This window comes from Pristiophorus japonicus, unplaced genomic scaffold, assembly GCF_044704955.1.
Source record: "Pristiophorus japonicus isolate sPriJap1 unplaced genomic scaffold, sPriJap1.hap1 HAP1_SCAFFOLD_667, whole genome shotgun sequence".
In the NCBI taxonomy this organism is placed as follows: Eukaryota; Metazoa; Chordata; class Chondrichthyes; family Pristiophoridae; genus Pristiophorus; species Pristiophorus japonicus.
The window spans coordinates 211,616-235,056 of record NW_027254580.1 but is presented as its reverse complement, the minus strand read 5'-3'; the positions used below and the strand labels follow the sequence as shown (position 1 = coordinate 235,056).

The 23,441-nt window shown below is 59.1% G+C and overlaps 1 protein-coding gene across 1 annotated transcript in view; it reads right to left on the bottom strand.

Moving 5' to 3' along the window:
- The window catches only part of LOC139255988 (collagen alpha-2(IX) chain-like), a 100,997-nt gene that overhangs the window by 30,075 nt on the left and 47,481 nt on the right, over nt 1-23,441 (bottom strand). Inside the window, exon 11 of the mRNA XM_070874072.1 lies at nt 14,360-14,413. Within this exon, the coding sequence (XP_070730173.1) occupies nt 14,360-14,413 (54 nt within the window). The remainder of the gene's footprint in view (nt 1-14,359; nt 14,414-23,441) is intronic.

The window sequence follows — 23,441 nt, the reverse complement described above, 5'->3', positions numbered from 1 at the left end:
CGGTGAGTCGGTCGGCCCTGAGGTCGGTGAGTCGGTCGGCCCTCAGGTCGGTGAGTCGGTCGGCCCTGAGGTCGGTGATTCGGTCGGCCCTGAGGTCGGTGCGTCGGTCGGCCCTGAGGTCGGTGATTCGGTCGGCCCTGAGGTCGGTGAGTCGGTCGGCCCTGAGTTCGGTGAGTCGGTCGGCACTGAGGTCGGTGAGTCGGTCGGCCCTGAGTTCGGTGAGTCGGTCGGCCCTGAGGTCCGTGAGTCGGTCGGCCCTGAGGTCAGTGAGTCGGTAAGGCCCTGAGGTCAGTGAGTCGCTCAAGCCCTGAGGTCGGTGAGTCGGTCAGCCCTGAGGTCAGTGATTTGGTCGGCCCTGAGGTCAGTGAGTCGGTAAGGCCCTGAGGTCAGTGAGTCGCTCAAGCCCTGAGGTCGGTGAGTCGGTCGGCCCTCAGGTCGGTGAGTCGTTCGGCCCTGAGGTCGGTGATTCGGTCGGCCCTGAGGTCGGTGAGTCGGTCGGCCCTGAGGTCGGTGATTCGGTCGGCCCTGAGGTCGGTGATTTGGTCGGCCCTGAGGTCGGTGGGTCGGTCGGCCCTGAGGTCGGGGATTCGGTCGGCCCTGAGGTCGGTGAGTCGGTCGGCCCTGAGGTCGGAGATTTGGTCGGCCCTGAGGCCGGTGAGTCGGTCGGCCCTGTGGTCGGTGATTCGGTCGGCCCTGAGGTCGGTGAGACGGTCGGCCCTGAGGTCGGTGAGTCGCGAAGGCCCTGAGGTCGGTGAATCGTTCGGCCCTGAGGTCGGTGAGTCGGTCGGCCCTGAGTTCTATGAGTCGGTCGGCCCTGAGGTCGGTGAGTCGGTCGGCCCTGAGGTCAGTGAGTCGGTCGGCCCTGAGGTCGGTGAGTCGGTCGGCCCTGAGGTCGGTGAGTCGGTCGGCCCTGAGGTCGGTGAGTCGGTCGGCCCTGAGGTCGGTGATTCGGTCGGCCCTGAGGTCGGTGATTCGGTCGGCCCTGAGGTCGGTGAGTCGGTCGGCCCTGAGTTCGGTGAGTCGGTCGGCCCTGAGGTCTGTGTGACGGTCGGCCCTGAGGTCGGTGAGTCGGTCGGCCCTGAGGTCAGTGAGTCGGTCGGCCCTGAGGTCAGTGAGACGGTCGGCCCTGAGTGCAGTGAGTCGGTCGGCGCTGAGGTCTGTGAGACGTTCGGCCCTGAGGTCAGTGAGTCGGTCGGCCCTGAGGTCGGTGAGTCGGTCGGGCCTGAGGTCGGTGGTTCGGTCGGCCCTGAGGTCGGTGGGTCGGTCGGCCCTGAGGTCAGTGAGTCGGTCGGCCCTGAGGTCCGTGAGTCGGTCGGCCCTGAGGTCGGTGAGTCGGTCGGCCCTGAGGTCGGTGAGTCGGTCGGCCCTGAGGTCGGTGAGTCGGTCGGCCCTGAGTTCGGTGAGTCGGTCGGCCCTGAGGTCCGTGAGTCGGTCGGCCCTGAGTTCGGTGAGTCGGTCGGCCCTGAGGTCTGTGAGTCGGTCGGCCCTGAGGTCAGTGAGATGTTCGGCCCTGAGGTCAGTGAGTCGGTCGGCCCTGAGTTCGGTGAGTCGGTCGGCCCTGAGGTCGGTGGTTCGGTCGGCCCTGAGGTCGGTGAGTCGGTCGGCCCTGAGGTCTGTGAGTCGGTCGGCCCTGAGGTCAGTGAGTCGGTCGGCCCTGAGGTCGGTGAGTCGGTCGACCCTGAGGTCGGTAAGTCGGTCGGCCCTGAGGTCGGTGAGTCGGTCGGCCCTGAGGTCGGTGAGTCGGTCGGCCCTGAGGTCGGTGAGTCGGTCGGCCCTGAGGTCGGTGAGTCGGTCGGCACTCAGGTCGTTGAGTCGGTCGGCCCTGAGGTCGGTGATTCGGTCGGCACTCAGGTCTGTGAGTCGGTCGGCCCTGAGGTCGGTGATTCGGTCGGCCCTGAGGTCGGTGAGTCGGTCGGCCCTGAGGTCGGTGATTCGGTCGGCCCTGAGGTCGGTGAGTCGGTCGGCCCTGAGGTCAGGGATTCGGTCGGCCCTGAGGTCGGTGATTCGGTCGGCCCTGAGGTCGGTGAGTCGGTCGGCCCTGAGGTCGGTGAGTCGGTCGGCCCTGAGGTCAGTGAGTCGGTCGGCCCTGAGTTCGGTGAGTCGGTCGGCCCTGAGGTCAGTGAGTCAGTCGACCCTGAGGTCAGTGTGACGGTCGGCCCTGAGGTCGGTGAGTCGGTCGGCCCTGAGGTCCGTGAGTCGGTCGGCCCTGAGGTCAGTGAGACGGTCGGCCCTGAGGGCAGTGAGTCGGTCGGCGCTGAGGTCTGTGAGACGTTCGGCCCTGAGGTCAGTGAGTCGGTCGGCCCTGAGGTCCGTGAGTCGGTCGGCCCTGAGGTCGGTGAGTCGGTCGGCCCTGAGGTCGGTGAGTCGGTCGGCCCTGAGGTCCGTGAGTCGGTCGGCCCTGAGGTCGGTGAGTCGGTCGGCCCTGAGGTCGGTGAGTCGGTCGGCCCTGAGGTCGGTGAGTCGGTCGGCCCTGAGGTCGGTGAGTCGGTCGGCCCTGAGTTCGGTGAGTCGGTCGGCCCTGAGGTCCGTGAGTCGGTCGGCCCTGTGTTCGGTGAGTCGGTCGGCCCTGAGGTCAGTGAGTCGGTCGGCCCTGAGGTCAGTGAGATGTTCGGCCCTGAGGTCAGTGAGTCGGTCGGCCCTGAGTTCGGTGAGTCGGTCGGCACTGAGGTCGGTGAGTCGGTCGGCCCTGTGTTCGGTGAGTCGGTCGGCCCTGAGGTCCGTGAGTCGGTCGGCCCTGAGTTCGGTGAGTCGGTCGGCCCTGAGGTCAGTGAGTCGGTCGGCCCTGAGGTCAGTGAGACGTTCGGCCCTGAGGTCAGTGAGTCGGTCGGCCCTGAGTTCGGTGAGTCGGTCGGCCCTGAGGTCGGTTGTTCGGTCGGCCCTGAGGTCGGTGAGTCGGTCGGCCCTGAGGTCCGTGAGTCGGTCGGCCCTGAGGTCAGTGAGTCGGTCGGCCCTGAGGTCGGTGAGTCGGTCGACCCTGAGGTCGGTGAGTCGGTCGGCCCTGAGGTCAGTGAGTCGGTCGGCCCTGAGGTCGGTGAGTCGGTCGGCCCTGAGGTCGGTGAGTCGGTCGGCCCTGAGGTCGGTGAGTCGGTCGGCACTCAGGTCGGTGAGTCGGTCGGCCCTGAGGTCGGTGATTCGGTCGGCCCTGAGGTCGGTGAGTCGGTCGGCCCTGAGGTCGGTGATTCGGTCGGCCCTGAGGTCGGTGAGTCGCTCGGCCCTGAGGTCGGTGATTCGGTCGGCCCTGAGGTCGGTGATTCGGTCGGCCCTGAGGTCGGTGAGTCGGTCGGCCCTGAGGTCGGTGAGTCGGTCGGCCCTGAGGTCGGTGAGTCGGTCGGCCCTGAGTTCGGTGAGTCGGTCGGCCCTGAGGTCAGTGAGTCGGTCGGCCCTGAGGTCAGTGTGACGGTCGGCCCTGAGGTCGGTGAGTCGGTCGGCCCTGAGGTCGGTGAGTCGGTCGGCCCTGAGGTCAGTGAGACGGTCGGCCCTGAGGGCAGTGAGTCGGTCGGCGCTGAGGTCTGTGAGACGTTCGGCCCTGAGGTCAGTGAGTCGGTCGGCCCTGAGGTCGGTGAGTCGGTCGGGCCTGAGGTCGGTGGTTCGGTCGGCCCTGAGGTCGGTGAGTCGGTCGGCCCTGAGGTCGGTGAGTCGGTCGGCCCTGAGTTCGGTGAGTCGGTCGGCCCTGAGGTCCGTGAGTCGGTCGGCCCTGAGTTCGGTGAGTCGGTCGGCCCTGAGGTCAGTGAGTCGGTCGGCCCTGAGGTCAGTGAGACGTTCGGCCCTGAGGTCAGTGAGTCGGTCGGCCCTGAGTTCGGTGAGTCGGTCGGCCCTGAGGTCGGTGGTTCGGTCGGCCCTGAGGTCGGTGAGTCGGTCGGCCCTGAGGTCAGTGAGTCGGTCGGCCCTGAGGTCAGTGAGTCGGTCGGCCCTGAGGTCGGTGAGTCGGTCGACCCTGAGGTCGGTGAGTCGGTCGGCCCTGAGGTCAGTGAGTCGGTCGGCCCTGAGGTCGGTGAGTCGGTCGGCCCTGAGGTCGGTCGGCCCTGAGGTCGGTGAGTCGGTCGGCACTCAGGTCGGTGAGTCGGTCGGCCCTGAGGTCGGTGATTCGGTCGGCCCTGAGGTCGGTGAGTCGGTCGGCCCTGAGGTCGGTGATTCGGTCGGCCCTGAGGTCGGTGAGTCGGTCGGCCCTGAGGTCGGTGATTCGGTCGGCCCTGAGGTCGGTGATTCGGTCGGCCCTGAGGTCGGTGAGTCGGTCGGCCCTGAGGTCGGTGAGTCGGTCGGCCCTGAGGTCGGTGAGTCGGTCGGCCCTGAGTTCGGTGAGTCGGTCGGCCCTGAGGTCAGTGAGTCAGTCGGCCCTGAGGTCAGTGTGACGGTCGGCCCTGAGGTCGGTGAGTCGGTCGGCCCTGAGGTCGGTGAGTCGGTCGGCCCTGAGGTCAGTGAGACGGTCGGCCCTGAGGGCAGTGAGTCAGTCGGCGCTGAGATCTGTGAGACGTTCGGCCCTGAGGTCAGTGAGTCGGTCGGCCCTGAGGTCGGTGAGTCGGTCGGGCCTGAGGTCGGTGGTTCGGTCGGCCCTGAGGTCGGTGAGTCGGTCGGCCCTGAGGTCGGTGAGTCGGTCGGCCCTGAGGTCCGTGAGTCGGTCGGCCCTGAGGTCGGTGAGTCGGTCGGCCCTGAGGTCGGTGAGTCGGTCGGCCCTGAGTTCGGTGAGTCGGTCGGCCCTGAGGTCAGTGAGTCGGTCGACCCTGAGGTCAGTGAGACGTTCGGCCCTGAGGTCAGTGAGTCGGTCGGCCCTGAGTTCGGTGAGTCGGTCGGCCCTGAGGTCGGTGGTTCGGTCGGCCCTGAGGTCGGTGAGTCGGTCGGCCCTGAGGTCGGTGAGTCGGTCGGCCCTGAGTTCGGTGAGTCGGTCGGCCCTGAGGTCGGTGAGTCGGTCGGCCCTGAGGTCAGTGAGTCGGTCGGCCCTGAGGTCAGTGAGTCGGTCGGCCCTGAGGTCGGTGAGTCGGTCGACCCTGAGGTCGGTGAGTCGGTCGGCCCTGAGGTCAGTGAGTCGGTCGGCCCTGAGGTCGGTGAGTCGGTAAGGCCCTGAGGTCGGTGAGTCGGTCGGCCCTGAGGTCGGTGAGTCGGTCGGCACTCAGGTCGGTGAGTCGGTCGGCCCTGAGGTCGGTGATTCGGCCGGCCCTGAGGTCGGTGAGTCGGTCGGCCCTGAGGTCGGTGATTCGGTCGGCCCTGAGGTCGGTGATTTGGTCGGCCCTGAGGTCGGTGAGTCGGTAGGCCCTCAGGTCGGTGAGTAGGTCGGCCCTGAGGTCAGTGAGTCGGTCGGCCCTGAGGTCAGTGAGTCGGTCGGCCCTGAGGTCGGTGAGTCGGTCGGCCCTGAGGTCGGTGAGTCGGTCGGCCCTGAGGTCGGTGAGACGGTCGGCCCTGAGGTCGGTTAGTCGGTAAGGCCCTGAGGTCGGCGATTCGCTCGGCCCCGAGGTCTGTGAGTCGGTAAGGCCCTGAGGTCGGTCAGTCGGTCGGCCCTGAGGTCGGTGAGTCGGTCAGCCCTGAGGTCGGTGAGTAGGTCGGCCCTGAGGTCGGTGAGTCGATCGGCCCTGAGGTCGGTGATTTGGTCGGCCCCGAGGTCGGTGAGTCGGTCGGCCCTGAGGTCGGTGATTTGGTCGGCCCCGAGGTCGGTGAGTCGGTCGGCCCTGAGGTCGGTGAGTCGGTCGGCCCTCAGGTCGGTGAGTCGGTCGGCCCTGAGGTCGGTGATTCGGTCGGCCCTGAGGTCGGTGCGTCGGTCGGCCCTGAGGTCGGTGATTCGGTCGGCCCTGAGGTCGGTGATTCGGTCGGCCCTGAGGTCGGTGAGTAGGTCGGCCCTGAGGTCGGTGAGTCGCGAAGGCCCTGAGGTCTGTGAGTCGGTCGGCCCTGAGGTCGGTGATTTGGTCGGCCCCGAGGTCGGTGAGTCGGTCGGCCCTGAGGTCGGTGAGTCGGTCGGCCCTCAGGTCGGTGAGTCGGTCGGCCCTGAGGTCGGTTAGTCGGTCGGCCCTGAGATCGGTGAGTCGGTCGGCCCTGAATTCGGTGATTTGGTCGGCCATGAGGTCAGTAAGTTGTTCGGCCCTGAGGTCGGTGAGTCGGTCGGCCCTGATGTCGGTGATTTGGTCGGCCCTGAGGTCGGTGAGTCGGTCGGCCCTAAGGTTAGTGAGTCGGTCGGCCCTGAGGTCGGTGATTTGGTCGGCCCTGAGTTCGGTGAGTCGGTCGGCCCTGAGGTCAGTGAGTCGGTCGGCCCTGAGTTCGGTGAGTCGGTCGGCCCTGAGGTCAGTGAGTCAGTCGGCCCTGAGGTCAGTGAGACGGTCGGCCCTGAGGTCAGTGAGTCGGTCGGCCCTGAGGTCAGTGAGACGTTCGGCCCTGAGGTCAGTGAGTCGGTCGGCCCTGAGGTCGGTGAGTCGGTCGGCCCTGAGTTCGGTGGTTCGGTCGGCCCTGAGGTCGGTATATCGGTCGGCCCTGAGGTCGGTGAGTCGGTCGGCCCTGAGGTCGGTGAGTCGGTCGGCCCTGAGGTCGGTGAGTCGGTCGGCCCTGAGGTCGGTGAGTCGGTCGGCCCTGAGGTCGTTGGTTCGGTCGGCCCTGAGGTCAGTGAGTCGGTCGGCCCTGAGGTCGGTGAGTCGGTCGGCCCTGAGGTCGGTGAGTCGGTCGGCCCTGAGGTCAGTGAGTCGGTCGGCCCTGAGGTCGGTGAGTCGGTCGGCTCTGAGGTCAGTGAGTCGGTCGGCCCTGAGGTCAGTGAGTCGGGTGTTCGGAGGCCGGGAGTTCGGAAGCTGAGAGGTCGGGAGGCCACAGAGTTCGATGAGTTCGGGAGACCACTGAGGTCGGTGAGGTGAGTTGGTAAATAGCTCCCTTTTCTCCATTTCTTTTTCAGTAGATTTTAAACTAGATAAGTCTAACTAGAGGCAGTGCAGCTCAGCCTCGTGGAGTGTCCATCCTGCAGCATGTGGGGAGTCCTGGACACTTCGCCAGCCCTCCAGCTGTAACTACACGAGCTCCACGTTTCGGAGCTGGAGCAGCGGGTGGAGTCAATAAGGTGCATCCGCGAGGCTGAGAACTACATGGATAGCACGTTTCAGGAGGTGGTCACCCCACAGCTTAAAGGTGGCAGGTGGAGGGGAAGTGTGTGACCACCAGACGTAGTAAGTGTGCGAGGCAGGTAGTGTAGGAGATCCCCCCGTGAGTCCATCTCGCTTTCAACCCGATATTCACTTCTGAGTATCAGTGAGGACGATGGTGCCTCTGGGGAGTGCAGCCAGAGCCAATTCCAAGGCACCACGGGTGGCTCAGCTGCACAGGGGGGAGGAATGAAGAACAAAAGAGCCCGAGTGATAGGGGATTCTATAGTTAGGGGAACAGACAGGAGTTTCCGCGACCGTAGACGTGACTCCCGAATGGTTTTGTGCCTCCCTGGTGCCAGGGTCAAGGATGTCACAGAGCGGACGCAGGGCATCCTGGGGGAGGGTAAACAGCTAGAGGTCGTGGTCCATACCGGGACCAACGGCAGTTAAAAAGGGGGATGAGGTCCTACAGGAAAAATTCAGGAGCTTGGAAGAAAATTAACGGGTAGGACCTCAAAGGTAATCTCCGGGTTACTATCGGTGCCACGTGCTAATGAGTACAAGAATAGAAGCTTAGAGAGGATGAACATGTGATTGGAAAGTTGGTGTAGGAGGGAGGGCTTTAAATTCTTGAGGCATTGAAACCGTTTCTGGGGGAGATGGGACCTGTATAAACCGGACGGGTTGCACCTCAACAGCGTCGGGACCAATATCCTCGCGGGGAGGTTTGCTAGTGCTGTTGGGGAGAGTTTAAACTAGCTTGGCAGGGGGATGGGAACCTGAGAACAAATTCAAAAGGGAAGGAAGTAAAGCTGAAATTGAATAGCAAGAATCTAGAAAGCGAATCTGTAAGACAGAGGAAACAAGGCTTAGTATGTAGTAAGCAAGGAAGTCTTCCTGTGCTGAATGGTATATACTTTAATGCGAGTAGTAAGTAGTAAGTAGTAATGCGAGTAGAATAAGGCAGATGAGCTCAGAGCACAGGTAGACACTTGGGAGTATGACATTATAGCCATTACAGAAACATGGCTGAGAGAAGGGCAGGTTTGGCAGATCAATATTCCTGGTTACAGGATTTATAGACAAGATAGAGAGGGGGGTAAAAAGGGGGGTGGGACGTTGTGGCACTGATTAAAGAAACTATTATAGCGGTGAGGAGGGATGATATGTTAGAGGGATCATCAACTGAGGCCATATGGTCGAATTGAAAAATAAAAAAGTGGCGATCACACTGCTGGGAATGTATTATAGACCCCCAAACAGTGGGAGGGAGATAGAGGAGCAAATATGTCGGCAAATTGCTGTGAAGTCTAAAAACCATAGGGTAGCAATAGTAGGGGATTTTAACTATCCAAATATTGATTGGGACAAATTTAGTGTGAAGGATATAGAGGGTGCAGAATTCTTGAAATGCATTCAGGAGAACTTTTTTAGTCAGGATGTAGCAAGCCCAACACGAGAGGGGGCGGTTTTGGATTTAGTTTTGGGGAATGAAGCTGGGCAGGTTGAAGGGGTATTCGTGGGAGAGCACTTGGGTGCCAGTGACCATAATTCAATCAGATTTAAGTTGGTTATGGATAAGGACAAGGATAGGCCTGGAATAAAAGGCCTGGGGAAAAGCTAACGTTGCTAAGTTAAGGAGTGATTTGGCCACAGTGGACTGGAAACAGCTACTTGTGGGTAAATCGGTGTCGGAACAGTGGGAGGCATTCAAGGAGGAGATCCAGAGAGCTCAGGCCAAACATGTGCCCTTAAAGAAAAAGGGTGGGAAAAATAATTCTAGAGCCCCCTGGATGTCGAAGGGAGGATAAAGAAAAAAAGGGATGCTTATGTCATATATCAACGGCTAAATACTATAGAATCTTTAGAGGAATATAGAAAGTTAAGAGTCAAAATTAAAAAGGATATTAGGAATGCTAAGAGAGAGCACGAGAAATTCTTGGCTAGTAAAATTAAGGAAAACCCTAAGATGTTCTATAAATATATTAAGAGGGTAACTAAAGAAAGGGTAGGGCTATTAGGGACCATGAGGGTAATCTTTGTGTGGAGGCGGAAGATGTTGGGAGGGTTCTTAACGAATACTTTGCATCTGTTTTCACAAAGGAAAGGGGTAATGCAGATACTGCTATCGAGGAGGAGTGTGATATTCTGGATGAAATAAATATAGAGAGAGAGGAAGTATTACGGGGTTTAGCAGTTTTGAAAGTAGATAAGTCCCCAGGCCCAGATGAAATGCATCCCAGGCTTTTGAGCGAAGCAAAAGATGAAATAGCAGTTGTCTTGACCATCATTTTCCAGTTCTCTTTGGATCTGGGCATGGTGCCGGAGGATTGGAGGACTGCTAATGTTTAAGAAGGGAGAAAGGGATAGGCCGAGTAATTACAGGCCAGTCAGCCTAACCTCAGTGGTGGGAAAATTATTGGAAAAAATCCTGAAAGGCAGGATAGTCTGCATTTGGAAAGGCAAGGATTAATTAGGGACAGTCAGCACAGATTTGTTAAGGGAAGATCGTATTTGACTAACCTGATTGAATTTTTTGAGGAGGTAACCAAGAGGGTTGATGAGGGTAGTGCGTACGATGTAGTATATATGCACTTTAGCAAGGCTTTTGATAAGGTCCCACATGGTAGATTGGGATCCAGGGCAAAGTGGCAAGTTGGATCCAAAATTGGCTTCGAGGCAGCAAGCAAAGGGTAATGGTTGATGGATGTTTTTGTGACTGGAAGGATGTTTCCAGTGGGGATCCACAGGGCTCAGTACTGGGTCCTTTGCTTTTTGTGGTATACATCAATGATCTAGATTTGAATATAAGGAGTATGATTAAGAAGTTTGCAGATGACACTAAATTAGCTGTGTGGTTGATAATGAAGAGGAAAGTCATGGGCTGCAGGAAGATATCAATCTACTGGTCAGGTGGGCAGAGCAGTGGTAAATGGAATTTAATTCAGAGAAGTGTGAGGTGATGGACTTTGGGAGGGTAATAAGGAAAGGGTCAACACATTAAGCGGTAGGCCAGTTAATAGTGTAGATGAACAAAGGGACCTTGGAGTGCTTGTCCACAGATCCCTGAAAGTAGCAGGCCAGGTGGATAAGGTGGTTAAGAAGGCATACAGAATGCTTGCCTTTATTGGCTGAGGCATAGAATATAAGAGCAGGGAGGTTATGCTTAAATTGTATAATACTTTGGTTAGGCCACAGCTGGAGTACTGTGTGCAGTTCTGGTCGCCGTATTATAGGAAGGACGTGATTGCACTAGAGAGGGTGCAGAGGAGATTTACTAGGATGCTGCCTTGAATGGAGAATCTTAGTTATGAGGATAGATTGGATAGGCTGGGTTTGTTCTCATTGGAACAGAAGAGATTGAGAGGAGACCTCATCGAGGTGTACAAAATATTGGGTGGCCTGGACATAGTGGATAGTAAGGGCCTATTTCCATTGGTTGGGTGGGTCTATTACGAGGGGGCATAGTTTTAAGGTGGATGGTGGAAGGTTTAGAGGGGATTTGAGGAGCGGGGGGGGCTTCTTTACGCAGAGGGTTGTGGGGATCTGGAACTCGCTGCCTGGAAGAGTGGTGGATGCAGAAACCCTCAGCACTTTTAAGAGATGGTTGGATAGGCACTTAAAGTGCCGTAACCTGCAGGGTTACGGACCTCGAGCTCGTAATTGGGATTAGACTGGGTGACCTGTTGTTGGACGGCACAGATATAATGGTAAGTACTGCAGGGAATAGAATACGACCAGGGTGATCTCCTGGACTAGTTTTGATCGCCTGGATGGGTCGGAGAGGAATTTTCCCAGAATTTTTCTCTCTAAATTGGCCTGGGTTTTTATCTGGTTTTTGCCTCGCCCAGGAGATCACATGGCTCCGGTTGGGGTGGAGTGTAGAATGTTTCAGTATAAGGGGTGTTGCAGTTGTGTGGGACGGACTGGTTGGGCTGGGTGCTCTTTGCCTTTCCGTCATTGTTCATAGGTTTATATATAACCTTCAGGGCTGCTGACCGAGGGCCGTGCGGCTCTTTGTTGGCCGGCGTGGACATGATGGGCCGGAATGGCCTCCTTCCGTGCTATAAATTCCTATGATTCTATGGTTACTATCAAGCCTGGGGACCTCCCCTGGTTCAGTGAGGAGTACAGAAGAGCATGCCAGGAGCAGCACCAGGCGTACCTAAAAATGAGGTGCCAACCTGGGAAGCTGCAACACAGGACTACATACATGCTAAGCAGTGGAAGCAGCATGTTATAAACAGGGCTAAGTGATCCCACAATCAATGGATCAGATCAAAGGTCTGCAGTCCTACCACATCCAGTCGTGAATGGTGGTGGACCATTAAACAACTAACGGGAGGAGCAGGCTCCATGAATATTCCCATCCTCAGTGATGGCGGAGCCCAGTACCGAGTACAAAACAGAACGCAGAAGCATTTGCAACCATCTTCAACAACAACAATTTGTATTTATATAGCACCTTTAACGTAATGAAACATCCCAAGGCGCTTCACAGGAATTTTATGAGAAAAAAATGTGATATTGAGACACATAGGGAGAAATCAGAGCGAGTGACCAAAAGCTCAGTCAAAGAGGTCGGTTTTAAGGAGTGTTTTGAAGGAGGAGAGAGGGGTAGAGAGATGGAGAGGTTTAGGGAGGGAGTTCCAGAGCTTGGGGCCCAGGCAACAGAAGGCACGGCCACCGATGGTTGGGTGATTATAATCAGGGATGGCCAAGAGGTAGAAGTGCCGAGGATATGAAGCCAGTCTTCAGCCAATTCGATTCACTCCCCGTGATATCAAGAGGCTGAGTGCACTGGATACAGCAAAGGCTATGGGCCCCGACAACATCCCGGCTGTTGTGCTGAAGACTTGTGCTCTAGAACTAGCCACACCTCTAGCCAAGTTGTTCCAGTACAGCTACAACACTGACATCTACCCGACAATGGAGAAAACTGCCAACAAAAAACAGGACAATCCAATCTGGCCAATTACCGCCCCATCAGTCTATTCTCAGTCATCAGCAAAGTGATGGAAGGTGTCGGCAACAGTGCTATTAAACGGCACATACTCCAGACCTCATTACTGCCTTGTGGCTAGAAGAGTACAATTTCAGAGGTGAGGTGAGAGTGACTGCCCTCGGTATCAAAATAGCATTTGACCGAGTGTGGCATCAAGGAGCCCCAGTAAAACTGAAGTCAATGGGAAACTCTCCACTGGCTGGAGTCAGACCTAATACAAAGGAAGATGGTTGTAGTTGTTGGAGGCCAATCATCACAGCCCCAGGACATCACTGCAGGAGTTCCTCAGGGCAGTGTCCTAGGCCCAACCATCTTCAGCTGCTCCATAAATGACCTTCCCTCCATCATAAGGTCAGAAGTGGGGATGTTCGCTGATGACTGCACAGTGTTCAGTTCCATTCGTAACTCCTCAGATAATGAAGCAGTCCATGCCCACATGCAGCAAGACCTGGACAACATTCAGGCTTGGGCTGATGTGACAAGTAACATTCATGCCACACAAGTGCCAGGCAATGACCATCTCCAACAAGAGAGCATCTAACCATCGCCCCTTGATATTCAATGGCATTACCATCACCGAATCCCCCACCATCAACATCCTGGGGGTTACCATTGACCACAAACTTAACTGGACCAGCCACATAAATACTGTGGGTACAAGAGCAGGTCAGAGGCTGGGTATTCTGTGGTGAGTGTCTCACCTCCTGACTCCCCAAAGCCTTTCCACCATCTACAAGGCACAAGTCAGGAGTGTGATGGAATACTCTCCACTTGCCTGGATGAGTGCAGCTCCAACAACACTCGAGAAGCTCGACACCATCCAGGACAAAGCAGCCCTTTGATTGGCACCCCATCCACCACCTTCAACATTCACTCCCTCCACCACCGGCGCACTGTGGCTGCAGTGTGTACTATCTACAAGATGCACTGCAGCAACTCGCCAAGATTTCTTCGGCAGCACCTCCCAAACCCGCGACCTCTACCACCTAGAAGGACAAGGGCATCGTCCCCTCCAAGTCAAACACATCCTGACTTGGAAATATATAGGCCGTTCCTTCATCGTCGCTGGGTCACAATCCTGGAACTCCCTCCCTAACAGCACTGTGGGAGCACCTTCACCACACGGACTGCAGCGGTTCAAGAAGGCGGCTCACCACCACCTTCTCATGGGGCAATTAGGGATGGGCAATAAATGTTGACTTTGCCAGCGACTCGCACATCCCACAAATGAATTTAAAAAAATGTAGGAGAAGGGTGCAGATCAGGGACTGTGGTATCTAGCAGCTCAGAGACTAAACGGCGTGAAACAGGTTAAATGGGGAGCTGGAAGACTGATGTGCTAATTAAATCTAAGGGGTAATCGTTCAGTCTTTGTGCTCAGCACAAATCTCTCCCTAGTGCTTGCTGCTGGTTGGAAAATCAGACTACAATCTTACTACCCTGTGTAAACCCACACTGTGGGGGCCGGCATGTTCTGGCTGCTTGTGAGCATTTGATGGGTTTGAATAGATGGCTCTCTGTGCATTGTTGAGACTGGGCAGGATTGACTCAGTAACTGGAGAGCATCGAGCAAGCAGCTAAACTGAAAGAAGCATTTGTTGAATGGAATCTAAACAGAGGGTGTATAAAGCCTCTTTGGAAGTTACTCCAGGGCTGCTGGAACTGTCACAGTGGGAAATGGTTGGAGGAAAGCTTGTTTTTCTTTGAATCCAGGAATTTCAATTTCCCAGCAGTTTGTTGAGGTACGAGTGAGGGAGAAGGACATTTTCCTTGGTCTTGAGTGATTGCTGAAACAGCGACAGGATCCCCTGAGCTAGTAACCGAGGAGAAGGTTCATTTGTCCAGGCCGCAAACTCACATGGAGCCGTCCCAACAGTGACCCCTTAAAGGGAACAGTCTGATTATTTGAGTAAAGTTTTGAAGTAAGAGTCAGAGATTGCAGTGTCTCTCTAAACCCTCTTCCCTTTGAATGATGCTCCCTGATCGTGCAAGGTCAGCAAGCTCACCCCACAGCTTATTGAACCAAATCCTTAAACATAAGAATGGAAACAGCCATTATCCCCGCCCCCCCCCCCCACTCCGCCACCCCCACCCACCCCCCACCCACCCGAGTAAAATTAAAATACAACTAAAATTTGGCACATAACGATTAAATTCTCCCTCGGACAATGACTGAAATAAGATTAAATCTGGAGATACAGACTCAAACTAAAAGCAGTCGCTGTTGTGGCAGAGTGCAGTGGAGCAGGACTGCTGTGGGCTGGATAGCGACCCTCCTCACAAGCACAGAATTATTCTTAATACTTACAGCCTTGCCTCTGGGTCCTGCGGGTCCACTTCCACCAACCATTCCTCGGTCACCCTGGAGAGACAGACACAAAGTTAGTACGATGCTGCAGTATTTGCAGCACTAACAAAACCAATATCCAAACAAAGAGGTCCCATGACCAAGGGGAGTCCACTGCCAATGAAAACCTGCAGTCAGAGACTGTTAGTAAATGGACTGAAGGACCTTGTTGAGTGTCGGTAATGTGATGTGAATGACAAAAGAACCTGTACAACTGATATAGACTTACAGGGAACATAAAAACTGACTGCAAAAGCTTCTATAGATATGCAAAGAGAAAAAGATTAGTGAAGACTAATGCAGGCCCCTTGCAGTCAGAATCAGGTAAAGTGATAATAGAAACATAGAAACATAGACAATAGGTGCAGGAGTAGGCCATTTGGCCCTTCGAGCCTGCACCACCATTCAATAAAACCATGGCTGATCATTCACCTCAGTACCCATTTCCTGCTTTCTCTCCATACCCCTTTTCCCTTTGGCCGTAAGGGCCATATCTAACTCCCTATTGAATATATCTAACGAACTGGCCTCAACGACTTTCTGCAGTAGAGAATTCCACACGTTAACCACTCTCTGAGTGAAAAAGTTTCTCCTCATCTCAGTCCTAAATGGCCTGCCCCTTATCCTTAGACTATGTCCCCTGGTTCTGGACTTCCTCAACATCGGGAACATTCTTCCTGCATCTAACCTGTCCGATCCCGTCAGAATTTTATGCATTTCTATGAGATCCCCTCTCATCCTTCTAAACTCCAGTGAATACAGGCCCAGTTGATCCAGTCTCTCCTCATATGTCAGTCCTGTCATCCCGGGAATCAGTCTGATGAACCTTTGTTGCACTCCCTCAATAGCAAGAATGTCCTTCCTCAGATTAGGAGACCAAAATTGAAGACAATATTTCAGGTGAGGCCTCACCAAGTCCCTGTACAACTGCAGTAAGACCTCCCTGCTCCTATACTCAAATCCCCTAGCTATGAAGGCCAACATGCCATTTGTCTTCTTCACCACCTGCTGTACCTGCATGCCAACTTTCAATGACTGATGTACCATGACACCCAGGTCTCGTTGCACCTCCCTTTTTGCTAATCTGCCACCATTCAGATAATATTCTGCCTTCGTGTTTTTGCCACCAAAGTGGATAACCTCACATTTATCCACATTATACTGCATCTGCCATGCATTTGCCCACTCACCTAACCTGTCCAAGTCACCCTACAGCCTCTAACTGCCCTCCTCACAGCTCACACCGCCACCCAGCTTAGTGTCATCTGCAAACTTGGAGATATTACACTCAATTCCTTCATTTAAATCATTAATTTATGTTGTAAATAGCTGGGGTCCCAGCACTGAGCCCTGCGGCACCCCACTAGTCACTGCCTGCCATTCTGAAAAGGACCCGATTATCCCGACTCTCTGCTTCCTGTCTGCCAACCAGTTCTCTATCCACGTCAGTACATTACCCCCAATACCATGTGTTTTAATTTTACACAACAATCTCTAGTGTGGGACCTTGTCAAAAGCCTTTTGAAAGTCCAAATACACCACATTCACTGGTTCTTCCTTGTCCACTCTACCAGTTACATCCTCAAAACATTCCAGAAGATTTAGCAAACAGGATTTCCTTTTCATAAATCCATGCTGACTTGGTCCTATCCTGTCACTGCTTTCCAAATGCGCTGCTATTTCATCCTTAATGATTGATTCCAACATTTTCCCCACTACTGATGTCAGGCTAACCGGTCTATAATTACCCGTTTTCTCTCTCCCTCCTTTTTAAAAAAGTGGCGTTACATTAGCTACCCTCCAGTCCAATGGAACTGATCCAGAGTTGATAGACTGTTGGAAAATGATCACCACTGCATCCACTATTTCTAGGGCCACTTCCTTAAGTACTCTGGGATGCAGACTATTAGACTCCGGGGATTTATCGGCCTTCAATTCCATCAATTTCCCGAACACAATTTCCCACCTAATAAGGATATCCTTCAGTTCCTCCTTCTCACTAGACCCTCGGTCCCCTAGTATTTCCGGAAGGCTATTTGTGTCTTCCTTCGTGAAGACAGAATCAAAGTATTTGTTTAACTGGTCCGCCATTTCTTTGTTCTCCATTATAAATTCACCTAAATCTGACTGCAAGGGAGCTATGTTTGTCTTCACTAATCTTTTTCTCTTCACATATCTATAGAAGCTTTTGCAGTCAGTTTTTATGTTCCCAGCAAGCTTCCTCTCATACTCTATTTTCCCGCTCCTAATTAAACCCTTTGTCCTCCTCTGCTGTATTATAAAATTCTCCCAGTCCTCAGGTTTGCTGCTTTTTCTGGCCAATTTGTATGCCTCTTCCTTGGATTTAACACTATCCCTAATTTCACTTGTTTGCCACGGTTGAGCCACCTTCCCCGTTTTATTTTTACTCCAGAGAGGGATGTACAATTGTTGAAGTTCATCCATGTGATCTTTAAATGTTTGCCAGTGCCTATCCACTGTCAACCCTTTAAGTATCACTCGCCAGTCTATTCTAGCCAATTCACGTCTCATACCATCGAAGTTACCTTTCCTTAAGTTCAGGACCCTAGTCTCTGAAATAACTGTGTCACTCTGCATGTTAATAAAGAATTCTACCATATTATGGTCACTCTTCCCCAAGGGGCCTCACACAAAGCAATGGCAGACCAATTGAACAAATACTTTGGTTCTGTCTTCACTAAGGAAGACACGAATAACATCCCGAAAATACTAGGGCACCGATGGTCTCGTGAGAAGGAGGAACAGAGGGAAATCCTTATTAGTCAGGAAATGGTGTTCGGGAAATTGATGGGATTGAAGGCCGATAAATCCCAGGGGCCTGATAGTCTGCATCCCAGAGTACTTAAGGAAGTGACCCTAGAAATAGTAGATGCATTGGTGATCATTTTCCAACATTCCATGGACTCTGGATCAGTTCCTATGGACTGGAGGGTAGCTCATGTAAGCCCACTTTTTAAAAAAGGAGGGAGAGAGAAAACAGGGAATTAGCCTGAGATCAGTAGTGGGGAAAATGCTGGAATCAATTATTAAAGATGGAATAGCAACGCATTTGGAAAGCAGTGACAGGATCAGTCCAAGTCAGCATGGATTTATGAAAGGGAAATCATGCTTGACAAATCTTCTAGAATTTTTTGAGGATGTAACTAGCAGAGTGGATAAGGGAGAACCAGTGGATGTGATGTATTTGGACTTTCAAAAGGCTTTTGACAAGGTTCCACACAAGAGATTAGTGTGCAAAATTAAGGCACATGAGATTAGGGATAATGTATTAATGATGGAGAACTGGTTGGCAGACAGGAAACAAAGAGTGGGAATAAACGGGTCCTTTTCAAAAAGGCAGGCTAGTGGGGTACCGCAACGTTCAGTGCTGGGACCCCAGCTATTTACAATATACATTAATGATTTAGACGATGGAATTGAATGTAATATCTCCAAGTTTGCAGATGACACTAAACTGGGTGGCGGTGTGAGCTGTGAGGAGGATGCTAGGAGGCTGCAGGGTGATTTGGACAGGTTAGGTGAGTGGGCAAATGCATGGCAGATGCAGTATTATGTGGATAAATGTAGGTTGTACTTACTGCAGTTGTACAGGGACTTGGTGAGGCCACACCTTGAATATTGTGTTCAGTTTTGGTCTCCTAATCTGAGGAAGGACATTCTTGCTATTGAGGGAGTGCAGCGAAGGTTCACCAGACTGATTCCTGAGATGACAGGACTGACATATGAAGAAAGACTGGATCAACTAGGCTTATATTCACTGGAATTTAGAAGAATGAGAGGGGATCTCATAGAAGCATTTAAAAATCTGACGGGATTGGACAGGTTAGATGCAGGAAGAATGTTCCCGATGTTGGGGATGTCCAGAACCAGGGGTCACAGTCTAAGGATAAGGGGTAAGCCATTTAGAACCGAGATGAGGAGAAACTTTTTCACCCAGAAAATTGTGAACCTGTAGAATTCTCTACCACAGAAAGTTGTTGATGCCAGTTCGTTAGATATATTCATGAGGGAGTTAGATGTGACCCTTACGGCTAAAGGGAGAGAAAGCAGGAATGGGGTGCTGAAGTGAATGATCAGCCATGATCTTATTGAATGGTGGTGCAGGCTCGAAGGGCCGAATGGCCTACTCCTGCACCTATTTTCTATGGGCCCAAGTTTCCACAAGAAACAAAATGGGCGCCCCTCCAAGCTGGGCGCCAGTTTTTCGCGCCTAAAATGGCGCCTAAAAAAATCCTCGGTATTCTCCACCGACTTACAGGTCCTGTGGCACTCGGCACAGCCGGCACGAGCTGTGGGGAGGGGCGGAGCCAGGTCTCTGCGCTGAAAACAGTGCCAGGACCTCTGCACATGCGCGCTACAGTGGGCACGCAAGTGCAGTAGCTCCAGGCGCCGAACTGTGTGGGAGGGGCCCGAAGCACGCAGCCACTAGCCCTGGCCCAATGGCCTCACTAGGGCTGCGTGAATGAGGCTCCTCCCATGGCCAGCTCCTGCTCCACCCCACCCCGACCAGACCCGACACTCGCTCTCCCCGCCTCCCCCCCCGCCGACCCGACCCGACTCGACACCCGCTTCCCCCCCCCTCCGACACCCGAGACCCGACACCCGAGACCCGCTTCCCCCCCACCCCGACACCCGCTCCCCCCCCCGACACCCGCTCCCCCCCCCCCGACACCCGCTCCTCCCCCCCGACCCGACACCCGCTCCCCCCCGCCCCGACCCGACACCCGAAACCCGCTCCCCCCCCGACACCCGCTCCCCCCCCCCTCCGACACCCGAGACCCGCTCCCGACCGAGACCCGACACCCGAGACCCGCTTCCCCCCACCCCGACACCCGCTCCCCCCCCCCGACACCCGCTCCCCCCCCCGACACCCGCTCCCCCCCCCCGACACCCGCTCCTCCCCCCCGACACCCGCTCCTCCCCCCCGACACCCGCTCCCCCCCCCCGACACCCGCTCCCCCCCCCCGACACCCGCGCCCCCCCCCCGACACCCGCTCCCCCCCCCCGACACCCGCTCCCCCCCCCCGACACCCGCTCCCCCCCCCCGACACCCGCTCCCCCCCCCCGACACCCGCTCCTCCCCCCCGACACCCGCTCCCCCCCCGACACCCGCTCCCCCCCCCCGACACCCGCTCCCCCCCCCCCGACACCCGCTCCCCCCCCCCGACACCCGCTCCCCCCCCCCGACACCCGCTCCCCCCCCCCGACACCCGCTCCTCCCCCCCGACACCCGCGCCCCCCCCCCGACACCCGCTCCCCCCCCCCGACACCCGCTCCCCCCCCCCGACACCCGCTCCCCCCCCCCGACACCCGCTCCTCCCCCCCGACCCGACACCCGCTCCCCCCCCGCCCCGACCCGACACCCGAAACCCGCTCCCCCCCCCGACACCCGCTCCCCCCCCGACACCCGCTCCCCCCCCGACACCCGCTCCCCCCCCCGCCCCGACCCGACACCCGAAACCCGCTCCCCCCCCCGACACCCGCTCCCCCCCCGACACCCGCTCCCCCCCCCGACACCCGCTCCCCCCCCCGACACCCGCTCCCCCCCCGACACCCGCTCCCCCCCCCGACACCCGCTCCCCCCCCCGACACCCGCTCCCCCCCCCGACACCCGCTCCCCCCCCGACACCCGCTCCCCCCCCCGCCCCGACCCGACACCCGCTCCCCCCCCGACACCCGCTCCCCCCCCCGCCCCGACCCGACACCCGAAACCCGCTCCTCCCCCCGACACCCGCTCCCCCCCCCGACACCCGCTCCCCCCCCCGCCCCGACCCGACACCCGACACCCACTCCCCCCCCGACACCCGTTCCCCCCCCCGACACCCGCTCCCCCCCCCGCCCCGACCCGACACCCGACACCCACTCCCCCCCCGACACCCGTTCCCCCCCCCGACACCCGCTCCCCCCCCGACACCCGCTCCTCCCCCCGACACCTGCTCCTCCCCCCGACACCCGCTCCCCCCCCCGCCCCGACCCGACACCCGCTCCCCCCCCCGCCCCGACCCGACACCCGAAACCCGCTCCCCCCCCCGACACCCGCTCCCCCCCCCGACACCCGCTCCTCCCCCCGACACTCGCTCCCCCCCCCGCCCCGACCCGACACCCGAAACCCGCTCCCCCCCCCGACACCCGCTCCTCCCCCCGACACCCGCTCCTCCCCCCGACACCCGCTCCCCCCCCCGCCCCGACCCGACACCCGCTCCCCCCCCCGCCCCGACCCGACACCCGAAACCCGCTCCCCCCCCCGACACCCGCTCCCCCCCCCGACACCCGCTCCCCCCCCCGACACCCGCTCCTCCCCCCGACACCCGCTCCCCCCCCGCCCCGACCCGACACCCGAAACCCGCTCCCCCCCCCGACACCCGCTCCTCCCCCTGACACCCGCTCCCCCCCCCGCCCCGACCCGACACCCGAAACCCGCTCCGCCCCCCGACACCCGAGACCCGCTCCCGACCGAGACCCGACACCCGAAACCCGCTCCCCCCCCCGAAACCCGCTCCGCCCCCCGACACCCGAGACCCGCTCCCGACCGAGACCCGACACCCGACATCCGCTCCCCCCCCCGCCCTGACCCGACACCCGAGACCCGAGACCCAAGACCCGAGACCCGAGACCCGCTCCCCCCCCCGCCCTGACCCGACACCCGAGACCCGCTCCCCCCCCGACACCCGAGACCCGAGACCCAAGACCCGAGACCCGAGACCCGCTCCCGACCGAGACCCGACACCCGACATCCGCTCCCCCCCCCGCCCTGACCCGACACCCGAGACCCGCTCCCCCCCCGACACCCGAGACCCGAGACCCGAGACCCGAGACCCGAGACCCGCTCCCCCCCCCGCCCTGACCCGACACCCGAGACCCGCTCCCCCCCGACACCCGAGACCCGAGACCCAAGACCCGAGACCCGCTCCCCCCCCCCGACACCCGAGACCCGAGACCCGCTCCCGACTGAGACCCGACACCCGACACCCGAGACCCGCTCCCCCCCCCCGACACCCGAGACCCGAGACCCGCTCCCGACTGAGACCCGAGACCCGAGACCCGCTCCCCCCCCCCGACACCCGAGACCCGCTCCCCCCGCCCCCGACACCCGAGACCCGCTCCCCCCGCCCCCGACACCCGAGACCCGCTCCCCCCCCCCGACACCCGAGACCCGCCCCCCCCCCCCCCCGACACCCGAGACCCGAGACCCGCTCCCCCCCCCCCGACACCCGAGACCCGCTCCCGACCGAGACCCGAGACCCGAGACCTGCTCCCCCCCCCCCCGACACCCGAGACCCGAGACCCGCTCCCCCCCCCCCGACACCCGAGACCCGCTCCCCCCCCCCGACACCCGACACCCGAGACCCGAGACCCGCTCCCCCCCCCCGACACCCGAGACCCGCTCCCGACCGAGACCCGAGACCCGAGACCCGCTCCCCCCCCCCCGACACCCGAGACCCGCTCCCCCCCCCCCGACACCCGACACCCGAGACCCGAGACCCGCTCCCCCCACCCCGACACCCGAGACCCGAGACCCGCTCCCCCCACCCAACACCCGAGACCCGAGACCCGCTCCCCCCCCCCCGACACCCGAGACCCGCTCCCGACCGAGACCCGAGACCCGAGACCCGCTCCCTCCCCCCCGACACCCGAGACCCGCTCCCGACCGAGACCCGAGACCCGAGACCCGCTCCCCCCCCGACACCCGAGACCCGAGACCCGCTCCCCCCGCCCCCGACACCCGAGACCCGCTCCCCCCGCCCCCGACACCCGAGACCCGCTCCCCCCCCCCGACACCCGAGACCCGCTCCCCCCCCCGACACCCGAGACCCGCTCCCCCCCCCCCGACACCCGAGACCCGCTCCCCCCCCCGACACCCGAGACCCGCTCCCGACCGAGACCCGACACCCGAGACCCGACACCCGCTCCCCCGCCCCCCGACCCGTCACCCGCTCTCCCCCCCCCCGCCCCGACCCGACACCTGAGACCCTCTCCCCCCCGCCCCGACCGAGACCCGAGACCCGCTCCCCCCCCCCCGACACCCGAGACCCGCTCCCCCCCCCGACACCCGAGACCCGCTCTCCCCCCCGCCCCGACACCCGAGACCCGAGACGCGCTCCCCCCGCCCCGACCGAGACCCGAGACCCGAGACCCGCCCCCCCCCCCGACACCCGAGACCCGAGACCCTCTCCCCCCCGCCCCGGCCGAGACCCAGACCCTCTCCCCCCCGCCCCGGCCGAGACCCGAGACCCGACACCCGAGACCCGCTCCCGGCCGAGACCCGAGACCCGACACCCGAGACCCGCTCTCCCCCCCGCCCCGACACCCGAGACCCGCTCTCCCCCCCGCCCCGACACCCGAGACCCGCTCTCCCCCCCGCCCCGACACCCGAGACCCGCTACCCCCCCCGACACCCGAGACCCGAGACCCGCTCCCCCCTCCCCGACACCCGAGACCCGAGACCCGCTCCCCCTCCCCGACACTCGAGACCCGAGACCCGCTCCCCCTCCCCGACACCCGAGACCCGAGACCCGCTCCCCCTCCCCGACACCCGAGACCCGCTCCCGACCGAGGCCCGACACCCGAGACCCGCTCCCGACCGAGACCCGACACCCGACACCCGAGACCCGCTCCCCCCCCCGCCCCGACACCCGAGACCCGAGACCCGCTCCCCCCCCCCCCGACACCCGAGACCCGAGACCCGCTCTCCCCTCCCCGACACCCGAGACCCGAGACCCGCTCCCCCCTCCCCGACACCCGAGACCCGCTCCCGACCGAGGCCCGACACCCGAGACCCGCTCCCGACCGAGACCCGACACCCGACACCCGAGACCCGCTCCCCCCGCCCCGACACCCGAGACCCGCTCCCCCCCCCGCCCCGACACCCGAGACCCGAGACCCGCTCCCCCCGCCCCGACACCCGAGACCCGAGACCCGCTCCCCCCTCCCCGACACCCGACACCCGAGACCCGCTCTCCCCCCCGCCCCGACACCCGAGACCCGAGACCCGCTCCCCCCTCCCCGACACCCGACACCCGAG